At 45.7% G+C, this 13,122-nt stretch overlaps 1 protein-coding gene across 4 annotated transcripts in view; it reads right to left on the bottom strand.

Annotated features, from left to right (window-relative positions):
• Positions 1-13,122, bottom strand: part of ZMYND8 (zinc finger MYND-type containing 8) — a 432,560-nt gene that overhangs the window by 323,467 nt on the left and 95,971 nt on the right. For all 4 annotated transcript variants that reach the window (XM_078651871.1, XM_078651872.1, XM_078651873.1 and 1 more), the window contains exon 3: positions 9,612-9,760. In XM_078651871.1, coding sequence (XP_078507997.1) covers positions 9,612-9,760 — 149 coding nt within the window. The remainder of the gene's footprint in view (positions 1-9,611; positions 9,761-13,122) is intronic.

The following is a 13,122-nucleotide window of genomic DNA, read 5'->3' as shown; positions in this document are numbered from 1 at the left end:
GCACTCAATCACAGACGCCTACATAGTGTACTGGCACGGAGACATGTCCTATCGGAGACATCAGCGGTCCTTTATCTAGATGCAAAAATGGCCTTTGATATGGTAGAATGGCCATACCTTTTTGCAGTCCTTCCGCGCTTGGGCTTCGGCCCTAAATTCTGCGCTTGGATCCGACTCCTATACACAGACCCGGTGGCTCGCGTGGCAGTAAATGGGAGACTTTCGGATATTATAACATTGACAAGAGGGACACGACAGGGCTGCCCTCTGTCACCACTTCTTTTCGCATTGGTGTTGGAACCCCTAGCGGCGCAAATTCGTAAAACCCCTCTTCTACGTGGTATCAAATTGGCGGAGGGTTGGGAAGACCGTATATCCCTCTATGCAGACGACATTTTGGTGTACCTGACAGGCCCCTGAGGACACCCTACCTGCCCTCTTCGAGATATGGTGTGGAGTGGAAAAAAGATGGATTTGGGCCCAGATCTTTGGACTGGGGTGAATGTGTGACATTGATCCACATTCTGTCCATCACTGTTGTGTTTGCAATTACCGCTCTAAGTGTACTGGGGATGCTCAGACGTGAGTCCCAGGCACTCCACACCACTGGAGTCAAGCTAGCCGGGCTGATGAGAGGTGTTACCTCGAAACCGGGCCGGTCCTCGGATGATTGATTCCGTTCTGGGAAGGACATGGCTTTTGTAGTTCGGACTGGACTGTTCCCATGGGGCACAGGGTCAGCGCTGATTTGCATATCGCCATTGTCTAACCCAGGGTGGTGTGGAGTGGAAAAACGATGGATTTGGGCCCAGATCTTTGGACTGGGGTGAATGTGTGACATTGATCCACATTCTGTCCATCACTGTTGTGTTTGCAATTACCGTTCAGGTCCTGTTTGGGATTAAGATGTGGGTACCCGATCTTGACAGTACAAGTACAGTTGGGGCTGAAATACCATTTGACATCAATCTCTTAGGTCTAGCAGCCAGCTTTTATTGAGAGTACCAGCCGCGAAGAAGGCCTGACAGGGCGGCAAGGCCCTGTCCGTAGGTGGGCCCACGCTATGGAATAAGCTCCCTCTCGCGCTCAGGCAATGCTCAGAACATCTGAGCTTTAGGAAACAACTGAAAACGTTTCTGTTCCAGACCTAATTTACCCAATTCTCCACTCGGACTGCTTACAAAGGTGCTCCCTATGTCTGTTTCTTTTCTGTGCGCAGGGATACTCCGGAAGGAGTCGATTCGAGCACGTTACAAACCTGTAAATAAATAAATAAATAAATAAATAAATGAACGTTTGGATGTTTTACAGGATCTGAACAACTTTTGAGAAGCTCAGAGCAACGTCCAGCAGTAACATTATGCCACTGGAGAAGTGAAGGAAGCACCAGCAACTACTGGTTGGATCCCCAAGATTAGTAAACTAATCCAGGAGAAGACGGTGTACAAGAACGAATTGAGGTCATCTTGCAGAGCACCTGTCCTGGCCGTTTAAGGAACTGTACTTCAACCACCCCTTGCGGGCTGCAAAAACAAGGAGATTCATCAAACCACACACTATGTGGCTGGTTTAAAACAGTAAGCCAAGAGGGCTCCTAGGGAGTTACCTGCCTCCTCTCACTATGTTACAGGAAGTCCCAATGGAAGTGTTGATCAATGGTGAAGCCTCTTCTCCCTTCCAGGGGACAGCTAACACTGAAGTATCACTTCTTTCAGTCACATCAACAAGCTCCTTGCAAACATCATGCACAGAAACACATATTTCAATTTGGCAAACAGACGAAGGTGTCTACCGTAATATATAACTACAAGTCTACTCCCAGTTCACCAAGGCATCCAGAGCTGCCAAAAATACATCAGACAGCCCCCGGCTACTTTATCGACTTGAATAACTTTTCTTTGGATTCCTCTGACCCGCTATCACCCACCACCACCAATCTAGCCCAGAAATAGATTGTGTGATCTCAACATTTGGCTGAAAAATACATACTTAATCCCCCCCCCCTTGGATATACATTTCATTTAGAATTTTGTTACTTTTCCTCTTCCCTTGGATTGATTTTGTGACAATCTTAATCTTGTTTTCTCAACTGACACGATCTTCCAGAACGCTCTGCTGTTGAGCTGGTGAACTTGGTTGTAAAACCCCATTCTTCATCACACAAAGTGAAAAGACACATTTCACTGATTAACATTTCCACTGTTCCTAATGGAATTGTTTGGGATAAGATATCCTAGGATATACTTGGACACCTTCAATTGATGCAAATTCCATATGCATTTAAGATTTCTCTGCATGATTTCATTACTCATAGTACTATCTCTGATGATTGGGACATTGATACAGAGCATAAAATGCTACACGATCTGCAGCGCTAAACCGTTTTTAATGAAAATGAGATTTATGAAACACAGCTAAATATGATGAAATGTTCTGTTTTCACCATTTGGTTACCATTTCCTGCAAAAAGCAAGTACTCCATGCGCAGTATTTAATTACGCGCAATGGTAAAACTGCCCTACACCACCTTAGGCTAGTTGAAAAGCAGGTGCACACAAGTTTGCATATTTTTCAGGTCATCATACAACTGACCCAGAATCTTATTGTAAACTCACACCCTCAAGGGCTCAAAGAACTACGCTCTCTAACAACAAGCCGATATATGCTGCAGCTTTCATTTCCCAACTGTCTGCACAAAGTTTCGACTTTAGGAAAGAATGGTGTATTAAAATCTATTTGGGGGGGGAAGTAAAGATAGGCAGGTTCAAGGAACAAGGCTTTCTTTAAGTCATGCTTTCCACCACAGCAAATGATTTTCCTGAACAAAATTGTGCAGAAAACATCCTGTCTTGACTTGGCTAAGATAAGAGACTTAAATACACCAAATCGTCCCACATTTGCGAACTGGCAACAATTCACAAATTACATGGACGAAACCGTAGACATCATGCTTTGTAATGGGTCGTACAATTCTTCAGAGACCAATCAAGAAGGATGGTTAGTGTGGCCATTAGCTACTAACGGATTCAGGCTCATTTTCTGAGTGAGACCGATGGGTTTAAGATCAGTAGGCCCGACCCAAGAAATGTGCAGACAGCACTCAGGGTGGTAACAACTTACAGTGTTGTAAAGTTATGCCTTGGCTGGCTAAAAACCTCAACATTGCTCAGGTGAAACACTTGTCCCGTCTTTCTGATAACATTGGATTACAGGATTTTTCACTAGTTACCTGAAGACACATCAAAAGCGCTTTCCATATTCAATATACAATGAATTGTGTAGAAAAGAGATTGCCCAAAATTGACCGGGCACATTTTCGAAAGGATTCGGCAGAATTTACTCTCTGGGTAACCTAGTGTCATCTGCAACTAACCTCATTCAGAGTAACAGGTCTTCTTTAAAACATAGACAGACGCAGGTTAGAGGTATAATGTTACCAAGTTGGACTCAGCAGACACTTCAGGAGATCGCATTCCATGGAAACACCTTAATGCCACTAGCTTGTTTTTGCAATGTAATCTCCCAAAGAAAAGAACAGACAGTCATGGCAAAGAAAGACACAACTTATACCAAGTTACACATAGAGAAGCTAGAGAAACTGTCATTTACTGCTGCTGAGATTTTTCTTAGCTAGATTGACTGCGAGAGTACATTGGGTCATTTCTTAGTTTACAGGGAAGTGAATTTCACTTCATGGCTCAAGTAATGCGTCTAACACAAATTTGTTATGCTACTTTAAAGGTTTCCCAGCTGCTGTGGGATGAGACCAGGTATTGCCTATCTGGTGATGTTCACTATGATTGTGAATTGCTGTACACAAGTACGGTTTCACCCTGCCCACAGAGTTAGGGATGCAATGCTTTGGCCTTTGATAAAGAGTACAAATGTGCACTTTCGCCGCTTTAAGCTGATCGAAAGCCTTATTGTTCCAGAATGATGTGGCCTTAATATCTGCACGGGCGGCGTTTGATCTTTAAGTTGCAAGGTCCTCTTCTAGATACAGTTGCTACTCCGCACTAATTTCTAAGAGCTTGTGCATCGCATTTTTTAGCATGTCTTAAACAGCAGGAGTGGTGCCGTTTTTTCATGTTTATTGGCTCTGGGTTAGCTAGCACCTTCCTGACAGTCTTTCGAGTTATTCCATCATTCATACACTCTGCTTGGAAGCATTTTTGGAGGCTTGCCGCTTATCTGTCCCTAGATGTCGGGACTGTGTTTTTAATTTTTCTGCTCCGCAATGGATATCCCAGTAAGAGGTCAAAAGGAGATAGCACTACAACACATGCTCCTGTGTCATGAAAGTATGATACAGTGCTTTGGCGCAATCTTACTTAAGGAACGAAATGACCATTGGTTCTTGTCCTTTCAGCCTGTCTGTCCAGCTACACTGCATGCAGCCCATTTTCCTCTCACTGCTGCGCACTTTCGAGTGTGCCCTGGACATATGCTTGGTATCTCAATTGGTTCAACCTCCGGACATCTCTCTCCTCCCCTTCTCGGCCAAAGTCACTGAGAGACTCGTAAACGCCCAATTGACTACCTTCATCGAAGAGAGCTCCATCCTGGACACCTCCCAGTCTGGATTCCGCAGCAACCACAACACCAAGTCTGCCCTCCTCGCCGCCACTGACGACATCCGCATGCTACTCGACCAGGGACACACTGCGGCCTTTATCCTTCTAGACCTTGCCGTAGCCTTCAACATCGTTTCACATTGCACGCTCGCAGCCAGACTTCACGATGCGGGGATACAAGGAGCCGCCCTCGACTGGATCCTCAATCCTTTCTCTCCGCCCTAACCCAGAGGATTAGACTCCCTCCCTTCCTCTCCGACTCCACCAATATCAACTGCGGAGTACCCCAAGGATCATCGCTCAGTCCCACGCTCTTCAACAGCTACATGGCCCCCCTCGCCGCCATCGTCGTCAGAGAGCCCTTAATCGTTTTAAAATGGTTTTGTACACCTCTTTTTAAACACATTTTATTTTTTTTGTTTTTTTTAAAGACCTTTATTGTGCAAAAGTAGTGTACAGTTACGGGCCCACAACCAGTCCGGCTGGCCTCGAAATCAGATCAGAGCACATACGGCAGCAATAATACAGCTCAGCAGTCACCAAAGTCAAAAAACAGCAAACATTACAACGTTCCACAGATTGGATGCGATTACCGAGTGCAAGAGTCTTCAAGGTCCATTTTAAAATTAAGATATAATACAAGAAGGATCAGAGACCAGATAGACCATTGAAACACCGAGAGGGCAATGTGCACAGAAGGATATCCAGAAACGGAGATGCATAATCGGAGGAGCGGTACAGAACTACATTAATCAGGATAAAGAGGCATACAATCAAATTTCGTATCGTGCAAAACCCACCCCACATATATAAACAACCCCGTAGAAGCGAGCGTGAACCCCAAGGAGACGAAAAAGGCACGCAACTCCACACCTAGCCTCCATACTGACCCAGAAAAAGAGGGAAAAAAAGAAAAGACAAACAAAAGGAAGAGAGTAAAAATAACGGTCCATAGAACTAAAAAAGGACAAAACAAACCCCCGCCCCTACCCCCCACCCTACACGCATGCAGAGGCCATGGCCTACCCCCCCCTCGCAGTGTGCCTATCGCCCAAAAACGAGTACCCGAAATATAGACAAGAAAGAGAAAGAAGAACAAGAAAGGAAAGGTTACGGAAATCGGTAGGCGGAACATACATATACACACACACAGACTTCCGGTCTCCCCAGCCAAAAAGGTACATTCTACCCCAGAAACCACAGCAGCTACAGGAATCGATAATGCGATAAAATTGGGGAGAGGCAACCTAAGCTGCGCAAAGAGTGTAGCCTAAAAACACGCCAATTCACCCCCCGGCCACCACACAGATGTCACACATTAAAGAAATCACCTAGCCTTGGCCCGATCTTGTGGGTCCCCCAAGGGATGGCTGTCCAGTAAAGCCCGCTTCAATCGTCATAAAGGAACAAAATGGCCAAAGAAGGTAAAAGAGCGACATAAAAATGCAAACAGGACGCCATAGATCACCGACAAAAACACTTTCACTAATGTCCATCGCCCCCAATACCACCCCAAAATACTTATGCCATGGCCAAAATGCAGGGGCGAGGAGAGAAGAGGCAGTCACCGGAGCCAACAGTCACCGAGACAATGTCTGGGCCACTTGCAGCGATACAATGGGCAAGGTCCCCATATCCTGTCGAGAATGGCACCCTGCAGTAGAGCCGAAGCCGACGGATGTTAGTCCACAATCATCAGTACAGTCCAGGATCCGTAAGTCTCCCCCGCACTCGAGCGCGACCACAGTATCTCCCTGAAAGACAGTGAGGGGCAAGTCCACGCACCCCCAGGAGCCATCTGATCGCGATCGTTCCAGTGTGGACACAAGATCGTCAAGTTTACGTCCCAACACACGATTTCTTTCCTTCAAATCGGACTGCAGGGCAAGAAGAGCAGCAAGAATATCACCACAAAGCAGCGCTGGCTGTGTGTCCCACCATACAGCATCGCTCGGCAAACCGCAGTCCCCAGACCACTGTGCTTCAGTAGGCAGGGCGATGTCGTGCTTTTCAATCAGGCAACCAGCAGACGGGCCCATCCGGGAGGGAGAGTGAAGGCAAGGCAGGGACGATTTAGGTAAATTGCAGTGTGATACTCGGGGGCCGGCACAACACACGCCCAAGGAGCAATCACAGCTCCAGGTCAGCAATGGCGGCGAATTCGGGAGCGGCCCGCGAAGATCGGGCAGAAGAGCGGACATAGCCCTCCCTCAGCGCTCCACTCGTAAACAGTTGAAAACCGAGCTCTCACTCCGAGGGAATAGGCCGGCAGTATCGCGCCGCAATCAGCTTCCCAGCGATGTGTTTTCCCTCAGCAGGCACTCCGGTCCGGCGAGCCGGCCCCACCCAGGCTCAGCTAGCCGCTGTTGACACACTAGCGCCCGGCCATGTTCGTAACTGAGGCCCCGGCTCCAGGGCCGCGGGGTCGCAAAACCAAGTTGAGGATTGCTCCGGCTGTAGGGCCGTCAGAGGCGTCAGGATAGCGCGAGCAAGATCTGCGCGCATTCACCGTCACCCCGCCGCCGGTCGATCACAGGAGTACAGGCAGGATATACGTGCGGGGCTCGGAGGCTGAAGGAGCCGGGAGCCTACGCTCCCATTCAGGTCGCCATCTTGGCCAATATATCTTAAAATTTGTTTTTATACTGTTTAAATGTGGCTTTCTGTATACGTTAATGCTCAAACAAGCATAGTGCCTTTTTATAGTTTTAAGAGTTTATATGCTTTTTATGTAGGTTCAGCATTGTAGCTAGATTGCTTTATTTTTTGTTACCTTGCGTCCAAGGAGTGGGTGTCAAATGGAGGTAGTAGGCATGGTTAAGGAAAACCATTTTTACGTACTCACGTTCTTAATTTGCCTTCTCTCCTTAAACAGGGTGACATAGGACACATTCATTTGCCTGCATATACAGGATAACATTCCTCAAGCTCGGTTTTGCTTATAATTCCTCTTCGTTGTCACTCTAGAAGAACACCTTAAACATTCTGTAGAAGAGCTAAGTTCAGCACACAACATTTGTTTTTGGCTGCTCGACGACAGAGCTATCACAATAGAATAAACAACTGCGATCGGACTTGGGCTACGGCATGGAAACATGGAGGATGTTATTATATATATGACATCAAGCCTTTGTTTATTCAGAGGAGCATTTCGCTGGCATGCTCCTGTGGAATTCCAGCTCAGCTGATTCCTGTTACCTCATGCCAGAATTCCAGCTCCGCTGATTTCTGTTACCTCATGCAAGGGATCCTGTCCAACGCTACACCAAGACAGGCAGCTTGCTCACACTTACCCATAGGTAATGGGGAGTTAGACCAGTTAGACCAGCTGATAGGGATTTGGCAGATTGACTCGCCTTAGACATGATAGGGTAGAATGCACTAGGAAGGAGTACACTATATCACAGTACTTGTATGCAACATAAATTTTTCTGTAATCAGCAAAGTGGTTGAATTGTTCATCTTTATCATTCTCGTAATGTTAATCACATTATTCTGTTTCTTTATATTAATCACTACAGCACAAGTATTTTACTCAAGAATCACAATGCTTTAATATATATTGCAACACTTTACTCTGCATTTCATGTCTATCTCTTTGGGTATGCATAAGCAGATGAGCAAAAAGATTCTAGATCTATTGCCACGATTTCCTTGGGAATTCAGGGTTGTCATGTTCTGAGGTTGCACATCCATTTGTTATCCTGTAAGGTTAGGGTTACAGATATTGTGCACTGTGAGCTAGCAGGACTATAAGCCAACATATCCTGGGGGGCTTCTCAGAATAGGTCTCGCGCCAATTCAACATTTATGTTGTTCACCAAATGCACAGTTTTACTTGAGAAAGTATAAGCCATATCACAAGACAATTATATGATCATCGCTAGCAAGAAACATGATGGGAGCCAGGAAAACATGTGTTGATTCAGTAGAAGTCGTGTGCTTGCACGAAAAAGTTTGTTTTTCACACAGCTGTGATTATTTTGTTTATTTATCCAGCTGTCTGATCTTGAACTTTCAGGGGCTAACACATGATTTTGTAATGCTATTACAGTGTCTTACATAACTTGATAATTGATGGCAGCAACACAGATGGGAGGATGGCAGTCATTAACCTATGTCGATGTCTAGGTCTCGCATTACAGTTAAACTGTCACTTGACCCCTTCAACCTATGTCAACATTATTCTACAGTTCTCCTGCTCAAATAAATATCCCTTCCTAGGCTATCTAATTGTAATGCTTCACATTACCATACAGCAGACTTAAAAGCCAGAACTTTTGGCATTGCCAATTCTAGTTTAAATAATATCCAAGTAAAGTTAATTTCTGGAGCACCAGAACTATAAGGGAAGTACAAAAGCAGAACACATTCTAGACACACAGCTACCACTTAAATCTACACTCATCAGCAAACTTGCATTGATTGTAATACTTTAGTAAACAAGTTTGGTTGGGCTATATCAGAAGATAAATCTTAACCCAGAATGCTGGTAAGTTCACTCACCAGTTGGGTCATGCCTAATATATCATTATAAAGAAGGGGACCAATATTGTGAACCAACCAAAAGATAACCAACTAGTCTGAATTACTACACAATAAATCCATACACTCCATCTTTCACACAACCTATAAATACTGGCACACATAAGAGCATCGATATCCTCACCAAGACACAGCCGGGGGCACGTCAAGATCGCATGCACCACAATCAACTGTCCCTCCAAATCCATGCTACTATCACACCATATCCAACCAAACGTAACTACACCTCTAATTGTTTTTGACAGTGAAAGCTGCAATGCTAAATTAGGGTCTGCAGCACACTACTTAAAAGCCATTTAGCATAAACGTATCTCCATCCAAGTCGCATGAAATATAGAATTCCTTCATAATGCTTGCAACTTGGGCAGGCTCATTTTTGCCTTTTTTTTGTCTTTACAATCGTACCAAAAAGGAAAAGCATGAAGTATGGAATTGAGCTACAGTGGTTTTGGGTAACGCATACTCTTCTAGAACTGACAAATTATTTTTTACCTGATCTTTATTGTTATTGTGCATTGCACCAGGTTTCTTTTTCTTTTTAATTGGACTTGTTGGAGTTTCTTGTGGAGAGTGGCCATTTGAAGAGTGCTGAGGGCTGGGAATTTTTCGTTTTTGTGCAGCACGTTCTGCAGAAGCAGGATCTGTAAATACATAAATAAAAATGTGAAGACTTGCCAATCCCTCAGAAAGCACCAAAAGATAGAGTTAGGAATGGTATGCAAATATAGATGCTCAATCAATAATATATTAATCAACCCCTTATTCAGACCGGATTTTGATAGGAGTTCATGAACATTCTAGCCTTCCTGTTCAACATTGTGCGGAAAGGGAAGTACCAGCAAGAGGAAGCTGATTGACTAGGCACAACCTTTGAAGAGACCAAAAGGTTAAGTCACTCAACCTCCGACTTGAATTAAAAAAAAAACAAGGCAGTTCCGTTAAATCAGCCTAATTGGGTATATTGACATCAGCTTGAATGCCCTGCTGAGTCTGTTTGATGTTTGTGAGAGAGATGGAATAATTTACTGCAATAAATTCTACCAATGATGCTAGGAGTATAGAAACAATTAAAAATACATGTTTTTAAAGTAAATAGAATGGGGAAAATCGAGATAAAATTCATCCCAGCAGACTCATTCTAGCTGGCCCACTATCTACACCAAATAAAGCGGTGGGACATTCTGAATAGATTTCAAATCAATTCCTTGTACCAAACACAATTGTTAACTCAAAGGGTTGAGTCATGCATGCATACCTGAACAAGTTTTCAACATAAACAATCTGATGTTCTTTACATACAAAGCAAATAATAAATTATACTTTGTTGCAATTGTCAGCTCTAAGGTAAGTGCACACACCTAGCACTTGATTAGATTACCGAACTTGAGTAGGGCCAACAGCGAACAGTATTTAAAACAAGCATTTGCAATGCAATAGGTCTCGCATTTGCAATAGTTTGAACACCTGGCATTGTAAATGACAGTGCCTTTTATTTAGGTGTTGGTTTTTAAAACAAATAAAAGGCATTATCATTTACAATGCCAATAGCTTACACTCTTGAAAATGCGAAACCTATTACATTGCAAATGCTCGTTAGCTGTTGCGGGGAGGGTGGGTGTGTAGAATCAGATGGGCTGATGCTGAAGATGCAGAGGAATGCTACGAAACTACTAAGACAGGGTTCTCGTGTTGGTGGTTTTTCAAGCAGTTGCTTGTGTTATCGGATTAGTAAGTAACTACCACTGATAGCATTATTCTCCATAATAGGACATGGCTTACTGTTATGAACATATTTGAGAAGTTTCGCAAAGCACCAAAAGTGGAAAGTAAATTACAGACTGAAGTCACACGTACAGATGCAGTCGTAAAACGATAACCACCACAAAGCCTCCTGGATAAATTGTGAACGGGTGTGGGGGGGTGTCATTGAAGTTGGGTGGCACTTACCTGCCATCACCCATTCGTTGTCACTGCGCCCAGTCTACCCAGGAGCTATTGAAGTAGTGGGTCAGCGAGAGCTCGTGGTATAACATTATGTCTGTACTGGGGTCCGTGCGGCCGGGAATCTATTTTCAGGAGTGAACAGTGCCCCCGGCCTACTGAGGCCCCACAGCTGTCCATTGAGTCCGTAGTCAGTGATGGCCCCACATCGGTCCGTTGGATCCGGAGTCAGTGACTGGTAGAGGCTAGGGCAGCACCGACTGCTCCGGAGAGCTTCCGGGGTCACATGCTGGTGAGGGAACTGGGTCCATCCAAAAGGAAGCAGCAGCAGGACTACTAGAGCTGGAAGCCCAGCCATCACAAAGTGCCAAAAGTTTGAGTCAGCACTACAGATGTGGAGAAGATAACAAGGCCCTGTAAACCCGCCCCGCTCGTAGAGAGCCGTTGCGCCAAAATAATTCAATAATAAAACAGGCTACAGCTGAAACGGACCGCGCAGAAAATAATTGCAAAAAACAACAAGTGATGGACTGAATGTGGATCAATGTCACACACTCCCCCAGTCAAAAGATCTGGGCCCAAATCCATCGTTTTTTTGCACTCCACACCACCCTGGGTCAGATAATGGCTTTATGCAAATCAGCTCTGACCCTGTTGCCCCATGGGAACAGTCCAGTCCGAACTACAACAGCCATATCTTTCCCAGACCGGAATCAAGCATCCGAGGACCGGACCGGTTTCGAGGTAACACCTCTCTTCAGCCCGGCTAGCTTGACTCCAAGTGGTGTGGAGTGCCTGGGACCCACGTCTGGGCATCCCCAGCGCACTTAGGGCGGCAATTGCAAAAAACAACAAGTGATGGACTGAATGTGGATCAATGTCACACACTCCCCCAGTCAAAAGATCTGGGCCCAAATCCATCGATGGATTTGGGCCCAGATCTTTTGACTGGGGGAGTGTGTGACATTGATCCACATTCAGCCCATCACTTGTTGTTTTTGCAATTGCCGCCCTAAGTGCGCTGGGGATGCCCAGACGTGGGTCCCAGGCACTCCACACCACTTGGAGTCAAGCTAGCCGGGCTGAAGAGAGGTGTTAACTCGAAACCGGTCCGGTCCTCGGATGCTTGATTCCGTTCTGGGAAGGACATGGCTTTTGTAGTTCGGACTGGACTGTTCCCATGGGGCAACAGGGTCAGAGCTGATTTGCATATCGCCATTGTCTAACCCAGGGTGGTGTGGAGTGCAAAAAAACGATGGATTTGGGCCCAGATCTTTTGACTGGGGGAGTGTGTGACATTGATCCACATTCAGCCCATCACTTGTTGTTTTTGCAATTGCCGCCCTAAGTGCGCTGGGGATGCCCAGACGTGGGTCCCAGGCACTCCACACCACTTGGAGTCAAGCTAGCCGGGCTGAAGAGAGGTGTTACCTCGAAACCGGTCCGGTCCTCGGATGCTTGATTCCGTTCTGGGAAGGACATGGCTTTTGTAGTTCGGACTGGACTGTTCCCATGGGGCAACAGGGTCAGAGCTGATTTGCATATCGCCATTGTCTAACCCAGGGTGGTGTGGAGTGCAAAAAAACGATGGATTTGGGCCCAGATCTTTTGACTGGGGGAGTGTGTGACATTGATCCACATTCAGTCCATCACTTGTTGTTTTTGCAATTGCCGCCCTAAGTGCGCTGGGGATGCCCAGACGTGGGTCCCAGGCACTCCACACCACTTGGAGTCAAGCTAGCCGGGCTGAAGAGAGGTGTTACCTCGAAACCGGTCCGGTCCTCGGATGCTTGATTCCGTTCTGGGAAGGACATGGCTTTTGTAGTTCGGACTGGACTGTTCCCATGGGGCAACAGGGTCAGAGCTGATTTGCATATCGCCATTGTCTAACCCAGGGTGGTGTGGAGTGCAAAAAAACGATGGATTTGGGCCCAGATCTTTTGACTGGGGGAGTGTGTGACATTGATCCACATTCAGTCCATCACTTGTTGTTTTTGCGCAGAAAATAATAGCACACTGCTTTAGTGAGGAGAAACAATCCCTTTTGGCAAAATAAATAAAC

Source organism: Lissotriton helveticus, chromosome 7, assembly GCF_964261635.1.
Source record: "Lissotriton helveticus chromosome 7, aLisHel1.1, whole genome shotgun sequence".
NCBI lineage: Eukaryota > Metazoa > Chordata > Amphibia > Caudata > Salamandridae > Lissotriton > Lissotriton helveticus.
The sequence above is the reverse complement of the archived record's forward strand: the minus strand, read 5'-3'. Positions and strand labels throughout refer to the sequence as shown.